General features: G+C 45.9%; 1 protein-coding gene across 1 annotated transcript in view; it reads left to right on the top strand.

Annotated features, from left to right (window-relative positions):
• The first annotated feature begins 4,504 nt into the window (after window positions 1-4,504).
• The window catches only part of RABGEF1 (RAB guanine nucleotide exchange factor 1), a 60,991-nt gene continuing 50,696 nt past the window's right edge, over window positions 4,505-14,799 (top strand). Inside the window, exons 1-2 of the mRNA XM_073565544.1 lie at window positions 4,505-4,661; window positions 12,844-13,026. Of these exons, the coding sequence (XP_073421645.1) occupies window positions 12,848-13,026 (179 nt within the window). The 5' untranslated portion in view covers window positions 4,505-4,661; window positions 12,844-12,847. The remainder of the gene's footprint in view (window positions 4,662-12,843; window positions 13,027-14,799) is intronic.

The following is a 14,799-nucleotide window of genomic DNA, read 5'->3' as shown; positions in this document are numbered from 1 at the left end:
CCACTCCCTAAGTTGCCATCTTCCTCAGAGTTGGTGCCCTTGTTTTTGCAACAGGTGGTTCGCTTGCACGGGATTCCTGAGAACATTGTATCTGACAGAGGAGTTCAGTTTATTTCTAGATTTTGGAGGACTTTCTGTTCCAAGCTGGGAATTCAGTTGTCCTTCCCTCTGCGTTTCACCCTCAGACCAATGGGCAGACGGAGAGAACAAACCAGACTTTGGAGTCGTATTTGAGATGTTTTATTTCTGCAGATCAGGATGATTGGGTTTCATTTTTGCCCTTGGCCGAATTTGCTTTAAATAATAGAGCTAGTTCTGCCACTTTGATGGCACCTTTTTTTTGTAACTTTGGATTTCATCCTCGATTCTCTTCAGGGCAGGTGGAGTTTTCTGCCTGCCCAGGTGTTGACACTGTGGTGGAGAGAATGCACCAGATCTAGGACCAAGTGGTGGATAGGTTGTCTCTCTCCCAGGAAAAGGCCCAGCGGTTTTCCAACCGTCATAGGACCATTGGTCCCCAGTTTAAGGTGGGTGATATGGTTTGGTTGTCATCAAAGAATATCTCTATGAAGGTGGCTTCTCCAAAGTTTAAACCTAGATTTATTGGACCTTACAAGATTTTGGAGATTCTTAATCCTGTCTCTTTTCGATTGGCTCTTCCTGTTACATTTAAGATCCATAACGTGTTTCATAAGTCTCTGTTAAAGAGGTTTGTTGAGCCAGTAGTTCCTGTGGTGGCACCTCCTGACCCTGTATTGGTGGAAGATAATGTGGAATATGAGGTTGAGAAGATACTGGATTCTCGCCTGGCTAGACGGAGACTCCAGTATTTGGTTAAATGGAAGGGTTATGGCCAGGAGGATAATTCTTGGGTCCCTGCATCCGATATTCATGCCGAAAGATTGGTTCGTGCTTTTCATCGGGCCCATCCTGATCGTCCTGGTGGCGTGGATGAGGGTTCGGTGACCCCTCCTCAAGGGGGAGGTACTGTTGTGAGTTCATTTTCCCCTTCACCGTTGATGTCTGATGAACTCCCTCTGCTGGTGAAGAGAGGTAGCGAAATTGATTGGGTTGAGAAGAACCTGTCATCTGAATAGGTGTAGCCTGATTGGACACCCGGAATCACTGAGTGGATATAAGGCAGCCGACGCCCTACAGGGGTGCTGGTGATCCTTTCTGCTCTGAGCTCTTGCAACCAGTTAGTCCTGTCTATTGAAAGCTAAGTTTTTGCTCTCTTATTTTTCCATGAGATTTTGTCTGTTTGCTTCGTGTTTTGTGTTCAGCCTGCCTTTGTTGGGACGTGCTGAGCTCTATTTTTGTCTCTGATCAGTTTATCTCTTTGCTCTGTTTTCAGAATATACCTGAGTGCTGATATAGTGATTTTGAAGTCTAGTGACTTCAGGGCCTTTTTCCCTATAAGACGGTTGGGACATTTTTGGTAGGGTTTTTTGCGGATTGCAGCCAGCATCTTTTCTGTCCTTTCCTATTTAGTTAGTTGGGCCCCATCGTTTGCTCAACCTATCTTTCTGTCTGTGTTTTTGTTTTCATCTGCTTTTCACCGACAATACATGTTGGGGGCTGTCTATTGGTTTGGGGTCTGCTCTGGGGCAGTTTAGATTTCCCCTTTCTTTCTTTAGGCTTATTTAGTTCTCCGGCTGTGAACGAGGGGTCTAGAGCACTGTAGGAACCCCCCACGGCTACTGTTAGTTGTGGTGAATAGGATCAGGGGTCTGCAATCCGATAGCTACCAACCTCTCCGGTTTTCTGGACTTAGCTTGTATTTTTGTTTTTACCTCCTTCGATGACTCATTCATAACACTTTATGGAAGAGTGGGAAGAAAAAAAGCCTTTACTTGCACACAAAAATTGTAAGACTCGTTGTGAGTTTGCCGAAAGACACGTGGGAGTCTCCCCAAATATATGGAGGAATTTAACTTTTGGACCATCAAGGTAAACGCTATGTCTGGTGCCTAATTAACACAGCTCATCAACCCAAGAACAACATACTCACAGTGAAACATAGTGTTGGCAGCATAATGCTGTGGCGGTGTTTTTCTGCATGAGGAACAAGGAAAATGGTCTGAGTCGAGGGGAAGATGGCTGGTGCAAAATACAGATTAATAGCCCCGGATAGAGCTCAGCTTCACTTGTTGGTATTAGAGACAAATAAAACCTTTGTAACACAATCCTTGTCTTCTGATATAAGCTCCGCTCCAGAAAAGAAAATATTCATACTTTTGGTATCACCATAATTGCGCTGTCTTGCAGAATAAATTTTACACGTCATCTGTACCATGTAGTAAATGATGTAATTGAAATCTAAAAATCAAACAAAAAAAGCTGCATAATTGCAGTTATTTTTTTTGCATCACGTCATCTCCTCTTCCTCTCGCTGTCGGGTTACCTCAGGGCTCAGTCCTTGGCCCCCTTCTCTTCTGTCTCTACCCGGTCCCAATTGGACAGACCATCAGCAGATTTGGCTTTCAGTACCATCTTTATGCTGATGACACAACTATATACATCATCCCCCGTCCTTACCCCCGCTGTACAGAACGCCAGTGACTGTCTGTCCGCAGTCTCCAACGTCATGTCCGCTCTCTATCTGAAACTTAACCTCTCTAAAACTGAACTTCTTCTGCTCCCGCCGTCTACTAATCTCCCTAAATCTGACATTTCCCTCTCCGTGGGTGGCACCATAATAACACCCCGGCAGCAGGCACGCTGTCTGGGTGTTATGTTTGACACCAACCTCTCCTTCACATCCCATATACAATGTCTTGCCCGCTCTTGCCGCCTACACCTAAAGAACATCTCCAGAATTCGCCCTTTTCTCACCATGGAAACAAAAACCCCCACTGTAGAATTGATCCACTCCCGCCTGGATTACTGCAACGCTCTATTAATTGGCCTCCCCGCTACTCGACTCTCCCCTCTCCAGTCTATACTTAATGCAGCAGCCAGGGTCATCTACCTGGCTAATCGGTACTCGGACGCATCCGCTCTTCGCCAGTCCTTACATTGGCTGCCCATTCATTATAGGGTCCAATTCAAAGTACTTGTTCTCACCCACAAAGCTCTCCACAGTGCAGCACCCCCCTACATCTCCTCCCTCATTTCTATCGGCCTAGCCGACCGCTGCGCTCTGCAAAAGACTTTCGACTAACCTCTGCACTAATCCGCAACTCCCACTCCGGACTCCAAAACTTTTCCCGCGCTGCGCCAATCCTCTGGAATGCTCTACCCCAAGAAATTAGGACTATCCACAATTTGCACAGTTTTAGGCGCTCTCTCAAAACACATCTATTCAGAGCAGCCTATCACGTTCACTAATCACTCATTTTATGTGCAAGTGTGAGTATCTAGCCCATTCACTATCTCTGTCCCCCACTTTCTCAAGATAGCTGGACCATCATTGTAAATACAGTACACCATTGTAAATACAAACCTGTGCTTTGTATATCCCCCACCTCATTGTAGATTGTAAGCTCTCATGTGCAGGGTCATCTTATTTTACTTTGATTACTGTATTGTTAACGTTGTTTCTTATGACTTGTGTTTTGAAACTGTTAAACTGTAAAGCGCTGCGGAATATGTTGGCACTATATAAATAAAGATTATTATTATTATCAATCACAAAAAAAGTTTTATAAAATCTAATCAATAAATTATATGCATCCCAACATAGCACTATTTAAAAATAAAACTCATACATGCGGGCTAGGTTTTTGAAATATGATGTAAACAAGAAAAAAAATGTCAGGTCCTTAAGGTGCAAAACGTGTGTCCTTATGGGGATATTATTTCAAATATTTTTAGCTTTTTTCTTTTTTAAAAATTACCTCTTTGAAACCGTCAGCTGTGCTGCATATGACATATGGAGATCACGCAGCTGCAGGAGAGGAGAGCCGACTGTCGGAGATGGCCGTACTCCCTACAGGGAAGGCAGAGGCGACTTATTACCATCTCTGCCTGCGTGATGGCTGTATGCACAGTGCTAAATAAGCATTGGCTGCACAATAGGAAGCGCAGTCATCAGGTGCTGGGAAGGAGAAGGAGTTGGGGTCCTAAGAGACCCTTACCAGCTCAGCAATGCAGCCAGGACGCTGAATATGTCCTGTAACTGGGGCCAATATAGCAGCAGCCCAGTGACAGGGGAAGCGGCAATAATACAGATGGCGATGCGGCCCCGCAGGGCCTTTATGTCCCCATGGTGTAGAATGTAATATAGAAAATAAATAGAGGGAAGAAACTAAGTAACTGCCAGTCCCAACAGCGGGTTATAGCGAATGGCACAAAGTCCAGTGCATAGAAATACATGGCTTAGATTTTTGTGGTCAGAAAAATGATTAAAATAGGCATGTACTTCCTTTTTTCTCTAAAAAGTTTATATACGTAGGAGACATTATACATTGGAGCGCACTGGACCCACTGCTATACAAGAGACTGCGCACGACCACTCCACTGCGGTCACCAAGTCTGTGCTCAATACAGTCAGACTATAATAATACAGAACTGCGCAGAACCGGAAGTGATATCCGGAACGAGGCTTGAGGAGCCTCACCGTGTGACGTCAGTACGTCAGGCCTGGCTTGTGTATCGCTCGCTCCGGGCGGCTGACAGGAGACGTGAGGGAGCTGAGGCTGCAGGCTGAGCCGCGACAGGTGAGAGCGGCTCTCTGACTGCTGCCACACTGACGGGCAATGTGGGCCGGAGGGAGGGCGCTGCGCACCGTGTACGTGGCTCTTATAGCGGACGCCTCTGTGGCCCCTCCCGGATGTGACTTGTTTTCAAATGTGACTTCCTTATTATGACAGGCCATAATGTGCAGTCACCGCCAGCCCCCCCGTCTCCCTGCATGGCACCGCCAGCCCCCCCCGTCTCCCTGCATGGCACCGCCAGCCCCCCCGTCTCCCTGCATGGCACCGCCAGCCCCCCCGTCTCCCTGCATGGCACCGCCAGCCCCCCCCGTCTCCCCGCAGGCATCGCCAGCCCCCCTGCCTCCCCGCAGGCACCGCCAGCCCCCCCGCAGGCACCGCCAGCCCCCACAGATACCTGCTCACTGTGCAGTCACATTGTATGGTGGATCTGATAGTCTAGCTCTGACCTGTGTGTTATGAGTGCTGATGTGCTGAGATCTGCAGTGCTCATCAGGCCTCATTCACATGTACAGATTTAAAGGGAACCTGTCACCAGTTTTTGAGCCTATAAACAAATGCCACTACCTTTAAGGCCTGTTTCACGCTTCAGTTTGTTGATGTCAAAATCTGCCGTTTTGCAAAAAAACGGATCCGCCATTTTTTTTGGCGGATCCGTTTTTTTCCTCATTGACTTGCATTGCGGTGGATTTTGACGGATGGCCATCCGTTGCATCCGTTTTTTGACGGATCCGTCATAATTTTGGCGTCCGCTCTCTTGAGTGAAACGTTTTTTGTGTGCGTTAAAACAGCGGATAGCAACGGATCCGTCGCTGTCCGCCATGTGTTATAATGGACGCCTATGAGCGGCGTATCCGTTGCCAATTGATCCGCCTTTTTATACTGAGCACGTCCGGAAGAATTTATTTTCATGATATTTGTCTTTTTTCTCTCTCTCTTCTCTTCACTCTCTCTTCTCTCTTCACTCTCTCTTCTCTCTTCACTCTCTCTTCTCTCTTCACTCTCTCTTCACTCTCTCTTCACTCTCTCTTCACTCTCTCTTCACTCTCTCTTCACTCTTCTCTTCTCTCTTCACTCTTCTCTTCTCTCTTCACTCTTCTCTTCTCTCTTCACTCTTCTCTTCTCTCTTCACTCTTCTCTTCTCTCTTCACTCTTCTCTTCTCTCTTCACTCTTCTCTTCTCTCTTCACTCTTCTCTTCACTCTTCACTCTTCTCTTCACTCTTCACTCTTCTCTTCACTCTTCACTCTTCTCTTCACTCTTCACTCTTCTCTTCACTCTTCACTCTTCTCTTCACTCTTCTCTTCTCTCTTCACTCTTCTCTTCTCTCTTCACTCTTCTCTTCTCTCTTCACTCTTCTCTTCTCTCTTCACTCTTCTCTTCTCTCTTCACTCTTCTCTTCTCTCTTCACTCTTCTCTTCTCTCTTCACTCTTCTCTTCTCTCTTCACTCTTCTCTTCTCTCTTCACTCTTCTCTTCTCTCTTCACTCTTCTCTTCTCTCTTCACTCTTCTCTTCTCTCTTCACTCTTCTCTTCTCTCTTCACTCTTCTCTTCTCTCTTCACTCTTCTCTTCTCTCTTCACTCTTCTCTTCTCTCTTCACTCTTCTCTTCTCTCTTCACTCTTCTCTTCTCTCTTCACTCTTCTCTTCTCTTCTCTCTTCACTCTTCTCTTCTCTTCTCTCTTCACTCTTCTCTTCTCTTCTCTCTTCACTCTTCTCTTCTCTTCTCTCTTCACTCTTCTCTCCCTGTATGCCCCCAAAAATACCATTATATATGGTCCCGTGCTGTATGTAAATAAGAGTGGTCCGGTCCGATGGGCGCCTTTGCTGCGGCGTACGTCCCTCCTCTCTGCTCCTAATCGCATCCTCCTGCTTTGATATGATGCATCATCCACATAGCAAACCGAGATCTCGCTCCTGTGAAGTAGCCTCATTCAAATGACGTCGCAATGCTCTTGCACAGTGCTGTTTAATGCTCTGCTCACAGTAGGGCAGAGCAGAGTGCGCCTGTGAGGTCCTGTGAGGCTACTGTGCAGGCGCGAGCTGAATTAGTGACGGATCCGTTTAATCAGTTGCATCTGTTTTTTTCATCCGTTTGTTCCGTTTTGTCGCAAATGCAGATTTTTGAATGTAAAAGAACATTATTCTGGAGAGAGAGAGATTAATTTAACCCCAAATGCCTTTCTGGCACCAAAAATCAAAGGAACAGAAATGAAAAAACGTAATCCGATGACGCATCCGTTTTTTGACGGACAGCAACGGATCCGCCGCCCATAGGCGTCCATTCTAGCTGACGACAGACAGCGACGGATCCGTCTGTCCACCTTTTTGACTGAGACAAAAAAGTTCCTAGTGACGTTTTTTTCGACCGACAGACAGCTATTTTCCGACGGATCCGTTGTACGACGGACGAAACGGAAGGCCATCCGTCACTAATACAAGTCTATGGGGAAAAAAATGGATCCGCCAGGTAAAGCCGTCAGATCCGTTTTTTTCTGCTAATGACAGATTGTGACAGACGCCAAAAAACTGAAGTGTGAAACAGTCCTAAATTTGTATGTGAAAAATTGGTACCATTGTTATCTGTTTTGGTCTGTGTGATAACATGTCATCTGTTTTTAATCTGCTTGTCGCTTTTTTACCTTCTGTGTCTGCTGCGCGCGTCCCTTTTTACTCTCTGTGTTCTGCCGCGCGCGTTGCTTTTTTACCCTCTGTGTCTGCTGTGCGCGTTGCTTTTGTACCCTCTGCTGCGCGCGTCTTTTTACCCTCTGTGTTCTGCCGCACGCGTTGCTTTTTTACCCTCTGTGTCTGCTGTGCGCGTTGCTTTTTTACCCTCTGCTGCGCGCGTCCCTTTTTACCGTGTTCTGCCGCATGCGTTGCTTTTTTTACCCTCTGTGTCTGCTGTGCGCGTTGCTTTTTTACCCTCTGCTGCACGCGTCCCTTTTTACCCTCTGTGGTCTGCCGCACGCGTTGCTTTTTTACCCTCTGTGTCTGCTGTGCGCGTTGCTTTTTTAACCTCTGCTGCACGCGTCCCTTTTTACCCTCTGTGGTCTGCCGCACGCGTTGCTTTTTTACCCTCTGTGTCTGCTGTGCGCGTTGCTTTTTTACCCTCTGCTGCGCGCGTTGCTTTTTTACCCTCTGCCGCACGCGTTGCTTTTTTACCCTCTGTTTTCTGCACGCGTTGCTTTTTTACCCTCTGCTGCGCGCGTTGCTTTTTTACCCTCTGCTGCGCGCGTTGCTTTTTTACCCTCTGCTGCGCGCGTTGCTTTTTTACCCTCTGCTGCGCGCGTTGCTTTTTTACCCTCTGCTGCGCGCGTTGCTTTTTTACCCTCTGCTGCGCGCGTTGCTTTTTTACCCTCTGCTGCGCGCGTTGCTTTTTTACCCTCTGCTGCGCGCGTCGCCTTTTTACCCTCTGCTGCGCGCGTCGCCTTTTTACCCTCTGTGTCTGCTCTGCGTGTTGCTTTTTTACCCTCTGTGTCTGCTCTGCGTGTTGCTTTTTTACCCTCTGTGTCTGCTCTGCGCGTTGCTTTTTTACCCTCTGTGTCTGCTGTGCGCGTTGCTTTTTTACCCTCTGTGTCTGCTGTGCGCGTTGCCTTTTTACCCTCTGTCTGCTGTGCGCGTTGCCTTTTTACCCTCTGTCTGCTGTGCGCGTTGCTTTTTTACCCTCTGCTGCGCGCGTCGCCTTTTTACCCTCGGCGTCATCACTGATTTTCACGGATGGATAAATGACAAAGCTTCTATCATTTGCAATGTTAAATATGGACTTCACACCGATGCCATCCGGACGCTTTATGTGCATTTCACAGACCTATAGACTTGTATTGATCCTTGCCATCCGTGCTGCTGGAATAACACGGACTTGTGAATAGCACCAGAGATTATAATGGGTCCGTGAAACTAAAAAACAGTACATGTTTGTGCAACATGGACGTGTGAATGAAGCCGCCCTATCAGTCTATGGCAGTCAGCTCTGACTTTGTTTTAAAATCACATCTCCCAGCATGCCGTGCAGGGTATGTTGGGTGTTTCAGGATGTCAATGCCATGGTGTGTGTCATTCCCCCGCTGTCTTGGCAGCCATACCCCAAAATATCAAGAACTATTAGATTGGGCTGTGTCATCATCATCAATGGGTAAAATTGCAAAGTACTAGTAAAAATAGGCAACGTTACAATTTACCTTTTCTTCTACAGTCATGGTCAAAAGTTTTAATACTGACCAATTTATTTGTTTTCCAAAGTTTTCTGCGTCAGTTTTATATCTTTCAGTCAAATTTTTTTTGGTTAATGAAAGTACAGTTGTCAGCATTTCATAAGTCTTTATATTTTTATTAATAAATGCATCAAGGTTATATAAAAACTCCAATATTTATAGTGCTACCCCTTATTTTTCAAGACTTCTACCCTTCGCCCTGGCAGCTGGATAGCGTCTTCTGGGCCAATTCCTGACTAATGATCGCTCTTGTGGTCATCGATGCTTGGCGTTTATCATAATTTCTGTGTTCCTCTTTGGCCAGCTGCTTTTTGAGGATTAACCACAGGTTCTTAATGGGATTGAGATCTGGGGAGTTTCCTGGCAAGTAACCCCAAATTTCAATGTCTTCACCGAGACATTTGTCTGTCAATTTCACTTTGTGACATGGTTTACTCCCGGACGGTTGGGAGAAGTTGTTCTTGGAGGATGTTTAGATCCCATTCTTCAGTTATAGCAGTGTTCTTAGGCAAAATTGTGAGCGAGTCTAAAGCAAAATTCCACGCATGAATGGTCTCAGGATGCTTTACTGTTGGCATGACACAGGAATCATGGTTGCTCTCACCTTTTCTTCTCCAGACAATCATTCTTCCAGATGGCACAGTCTGAAGGGGGCTTCATCAGAGAAGGGATTTGACTGTATTGGATAGGAGACAAGTCATTTTCACCATCCTGCACCTCCACCTTAATATTTCTAGCAGTAAACTAATGTCATACTCTCCCATGTCTTTTCAGTCCATGTTTCATTGTGTCACAAAAAAACTCCAAACAAACGTATTTTTAAGTGTGTCCAAGGAAAAAGTGATAGGTGTGTGTGGAGGAGCAAGGTTGTTTCTAGGATTTGCTTTGGCCAATCACTAGCTATTATGGGGCTATTTGTAATGCTTGGCAATGTGACATCCTATGACAGCCATTGGCCACTGTAGTCTACTTCTGTGCATGTTAAAAGGCCAAAATCACCAGGGAATGAAAACTTTTGGTCAGGGTCATTTGGATGTTTTGGGTTGTCTTTATGATTTAAAAACAGAAAACACAGGAGTTTGATGATAAATGTCTTCACCCAACCACTAACCATGAGTGGAGAAAAAGTTTTGGTGTTATCATTCATATTCTCTGAAAAAAGGCCAAGAAAGCAAAAATTCTGCCAGGGTATGTAAACTTTTGAGCACAACTGTATCTGCTGTTAAAAGTCCTGAAGGACATCCTTTTAGGAAAACACAGACCGTGCTTATATTGGAAGTGCATTAGAGGCATAAATGAAGCTGTTTGCCACAGTTGGGCAAGTTCTTCCAAGACTGGTCCGTGTTTCACAGATGTGAGCCCGGTCTGAGCTTATTCCTCCCAGCACTCACTCGAGGCCTTCATGTGGTGCAGTTGGGTCCTCGCTCTGTAGAGCTTCATTATTCCTCACTGTGGCCGGTCACCCTTTCACTTAGTTTACTTTTTTATCTTCAGTTTTTATATAGTGAATTATTTTTCCCCTGTAGGGACAAACATCACTTATCTCACTTTCTAGCCCCCGGTAGTATGACATGATTGCCGTCGGGCTGCACGTGAGCCGATGGAAGCCGTGGTGTGTAATTAGCCTGTTGTGAGGAGCTGCAGTAACTCGTGACGTTCCCTCTTGCTGATGACTTGTAAGTTGTAGCACGACGTCTCTTCTCATTATCCGGCCTCTTGTATTTCCTTTTCTTGACATTTCTGGGCTCCTGTTTCTTTCAGTGACTTCTCTTATGAGCTGGTGTTTTTGTGCATGGAAAAATAACAAATGCATTCCCATGTGCTAATATTTGCCTTCAGTGCTTTGTATATTAGTGGCATTAACTTGTTGTAGGGCAGCCTGCAGGGTTTGTAGAGTCGAATTATGACATTTTCATCAACGGTGGTCTTCATCAGTACTAATAATAATCTGTGTATCTAGAACAGCGAGGAGGCTCAGCCTTTGGGCACCGTTACACTAAGCGATGCACCAGCGATCCCGACAATGATATGGATCGCCGGTGCATCGCTAAGTGGTCGCTGGTGAGCTGCCAAACAGGAAGATCTCACCAGCGACATAGCAGGGGTCGGCAGTCGCTACTTACCTGTCAGATGTGGCGATCCTGACGTCCACGCGTCGCTCGTCGGCGCCACAGGAAGCGCCCGACGAGAAATGGTCCAGGACGTTCTCCCGCGACCAGCGATGAGCAGCGGGGGAGCCGGTCGGAAGTATCAGACATAGCGATATCGCTAGCAATATCGCTGCAACGTCACAAAATCGGTGTCGTTACAGCGATATTGCTAGCGATATCGCTATGTGTTACGGGGGCTTATAGCACTGTTACCTGGAAGAATTGGGGTTCTGGGATCGATGCTCACAACATGGTCGTCGGAGTGTGCATGTGTTCTTCATAGTGACCGGAGAATAAGCTGCTGTCAGATAGCTGGCCATGGGCTTATTTCCCATCAAATAAAAACATTCAGGTCTAAGGTAAGGCAGCGGAGTGCTGCTCCATGAATAGAGGCATAAATGTAAGAACGACGCGTTTCAAAGCAACATCTGCACTTTCGTTGGGTTACATTAACGCATTGTAGAGTTGTGTATTATGTGCACAAATCTAAGGACACATGCAAATGACCGGGAGTCTCTGTCCAGCATATATTGCTATGAAAAAACACAAAGATTGAGCTTGGCTTGAGTTGTTGTACATGCAGCACATAAACGCATGTTCATATCGGCCATAAAATGAGCAAAAACCCTGCTGTAACTAAATAAGTAAAAAGCAAAAGTGCATCTAAACTCTGAGTTCTTAGTAATACTGTTTTTGATTTAAAAATAGCATAAAAGCCATCCCACCATCGACAAGGCTGCCACGTCCGCACTCTTCGTGTCATACAACACAGCGCGTACGGCTCTAGCCATAGAAAGCAGGATAACTACTCAGAAAACTAGATATCACATTGTCATGTGTTAAAAATAAAACATGATTACATATTCATATCCTGCATATTGACAAAATATAAATTCCAGATTTCCATTTCTTACCTATGAAAATAATTTGGAGGTTTAACAGCCAAATTAAGGCCTCTTTCACTCCGCTCTTTTTATCTTGTAAGTTCATGCGTAAATGAAAAACACCAAAAAATGATTCCTTGTTCACATTTATTAATGCAGGCTCACTTGTCAGGATGATGCTGTGCAGAATAAACACATTGATAAGTCCGCTGCATTGTGTCTCTGGTTTTCTCAATTCCTCACTGAGGCCGGGGTCACACTTGCGAGAAACTCGCACGAGTCTCGTGTCTCAATACCCGGCGCTGCCGCCGGCACTTGGACCGGAGTGCTTAGAAATACATGCATCCGCACACTCCAGTCCCGAGTGCCGGATATTGAGATGCGAGACTCTCATAAGTGTGACCCAGCCTGAGGAAGAGACTGTGCTGAAAACATGACAGGTAGAGAAGGCTAACTAATGAATGTTGAGAAGGCTAACTAGTGAATGCATAGAAGCTCCACGACCTGGGGGTCTCATCAGCTGCTGACAGTCACCTGAATTGATAGGTATATGGCATTATTGGCTGGCCATTTATTATCTTTTATTAGTTCATGCATGCAGTTTAATATAGTGCTCGGCTGCAGCGGTCACGAGTGTAGACAGGGTAAACATAAGAATAATGGCAATGTCAATGTTGGTTTCTGTGACGAGAAGGAGTGGTTGGGCATCATGCCTGAGTCATTGTTTTTGGCTGTATTTTGGAAATTGCTACCATCACTATTCCACACATTTGTTCCAAATGATAAAATTTTGTCTTTAGCATGACAAGTCATTAACACTTAGGTACTGTACAACAGAAAAAATTTATTGTGATTCATCCTTGTAAATCATAAGGGAAACTTTACAGTTGGCTTTATGCATTTTTAGATCCATTAAATTAGATTTTTTTTTTGTGTGTGTGCTAGGAAGATGAGTCTTAAATCAGAGCGACGAGCCATCCACGTGGACCAGTCGGAACTGCTCTGTAAAAAAGGATGTGGCTACTATGGGAATCCCGCATGGCAAGGGTACTGCTCAAAGTGCTGGAGGGAGGAGTACCAGAAAGCCCGACAGAAACAAATCCAGGAGGACTGGGAGCTTGCAGAACGGTATAGTACTCTCCTAAGAAGTGTTACACATATATTAAAGCCACATTGTTATTGATATTAGGTCTGACAACCATATTCTGTTGTGCATGTGTTATTTGCATTACGTAGTTTATTAGGAAACGTTCCATTCACTAGATGTAAGAAGGAGACAGTACATGTTCATTGTAAGCACTACGTTGGGAAAAGACGTTATGCACGCTCAGCAGAGAGTGAGATCATGGCAGAAACTAGCTCTGCATAATGTTAAGGCTTATAGTCGGTTATACCCTAAACTAGTTCTTTAAAAATATATATACTGTATATTAGTTTCTAGTCATTTTCACATGGCTCTGAAAGGGCAGACATGCCCACCGTAATTTGTGTGAACATGACACTTTTAATGGGTGCTCAAAGATGCTTTAGAAGGGGATCTGTCACCCCATTTATGGCCTATAAGCTGCGGCCACTGCCATCAGGGGCTTATCTACAACATTCTGTAATGCTGTAGATAAGCCCCCGATGTAACCTGAAAGATAGGAAAAAGTTAGATTATACTCACCCTGGCGTTCGGTCCAGTCCGATGGGTGTCTCCGTCCGGTCCGTCGCCTGCCATCTTCATACGATGATGTCCTCCTCCTTGCTTCTCCTTCGGCTCCTGCGCAGGCGTACTTTCTCTGCCCTGTTGAGGGCAGAGCAGAGTACTGCAGTGCGCAGGCACCGGACCGCTCTGACCTTTTCCGGCGCCTGCGCACTGCAGTACTTTACGCTGCCCTCAACAGGGCAGAGAAAGTACGTCTGCGCAGGAGCCGAGGGAGAAGCAAGGAGGAGGACGTCATCTCTAGAAGATGGGAGGCGCCGGACCGGACCGCGACACCCACCGCACCCGACTCCACCCGCCGGTGAGTATAATCTAACGTGTTTTTCTTATCTTTCAGGTTACATCGAGGGCTTATTTACAGCATTACATAATGCTGTAGATAAGCCCCTGATGGTGGTGCCGGCAGCTGATAGGGCTAAAATGGGGTGACAGATTCCCTTTAAAGGGCTTGTTCACTACTTTCATATTGCTGACTTATCCTCCTGGCTAGATAATCATTATGAGATTGGTGGGGGATCAACACACGGCAGACACATTTATAAGCTATCAGCTGCGCCGGCGGCCAGATATAAACACAATAAAGAGAGGAACAGCGCATGTCTGTACAGTGTTCAACGGCCATTGCCCGAACTGCAACGGCTCTTATTGAATTACATGAGTTGGGTGTTCTGCTCCACACACTGCTTACACAATGAGCAAAGCAAGTAATGGGCCAACAGCGCCAGAAGTCAGGACTGACTGTTAACATCTAGTGCTGTTGGCCCAGTACTTGCTTTGCTCATCTTGCTGCATTTCTACTGAGAATAATAATGTGAACAAGGTCCAGGAGGACTGAAATGTCAATTTGAGTGTTTTTATATATTCCATCGAGCAGGCTTCTTTGCTATTATTTCCGTGTGTGAGCCACAGCAGAGAAAGGCTGAGTATCTGTATTGCATTGATGGTGGTTATTTGAGTGGCAGCCATGAAAGATATGTTACTAGTGATGAGCGAACATGCTGGGATAAGGTGTTATCTCAGCATGCTCGGGTGCTAACAGAGTGACTTCGGCTTGCTAGAAAAACATGTTCAAGTCTCCGCGGCTGCATGTCTTGCTGATGTTAGGCAGCCGCGACACTTGCAGGGATTGCCGGTTTGTTAGACAATCCCCATATATGTTGCGGCTGTCGAACAGCAACGAGCCATGCAGGTGATCT

Source organism: Dendrobates tinctorius, unplaced genomic scaffold (assembly GCF_039654945.1).
Source record: "Dendrobates tinctorius isolate UK_male_01 unplaced genomic scaffold, ASM3965494v1 ptg000016l, whole genome shotgun sequence".
NCBI lineage: Eukaryota > Metazoa > Chordata > Amphibia > Anura > Dendrobatidae > Dendrobates > Dendrobates tinctorius.
This window is presented reverse-complemented; position numbering and strand designations above follow the sequence as displayed.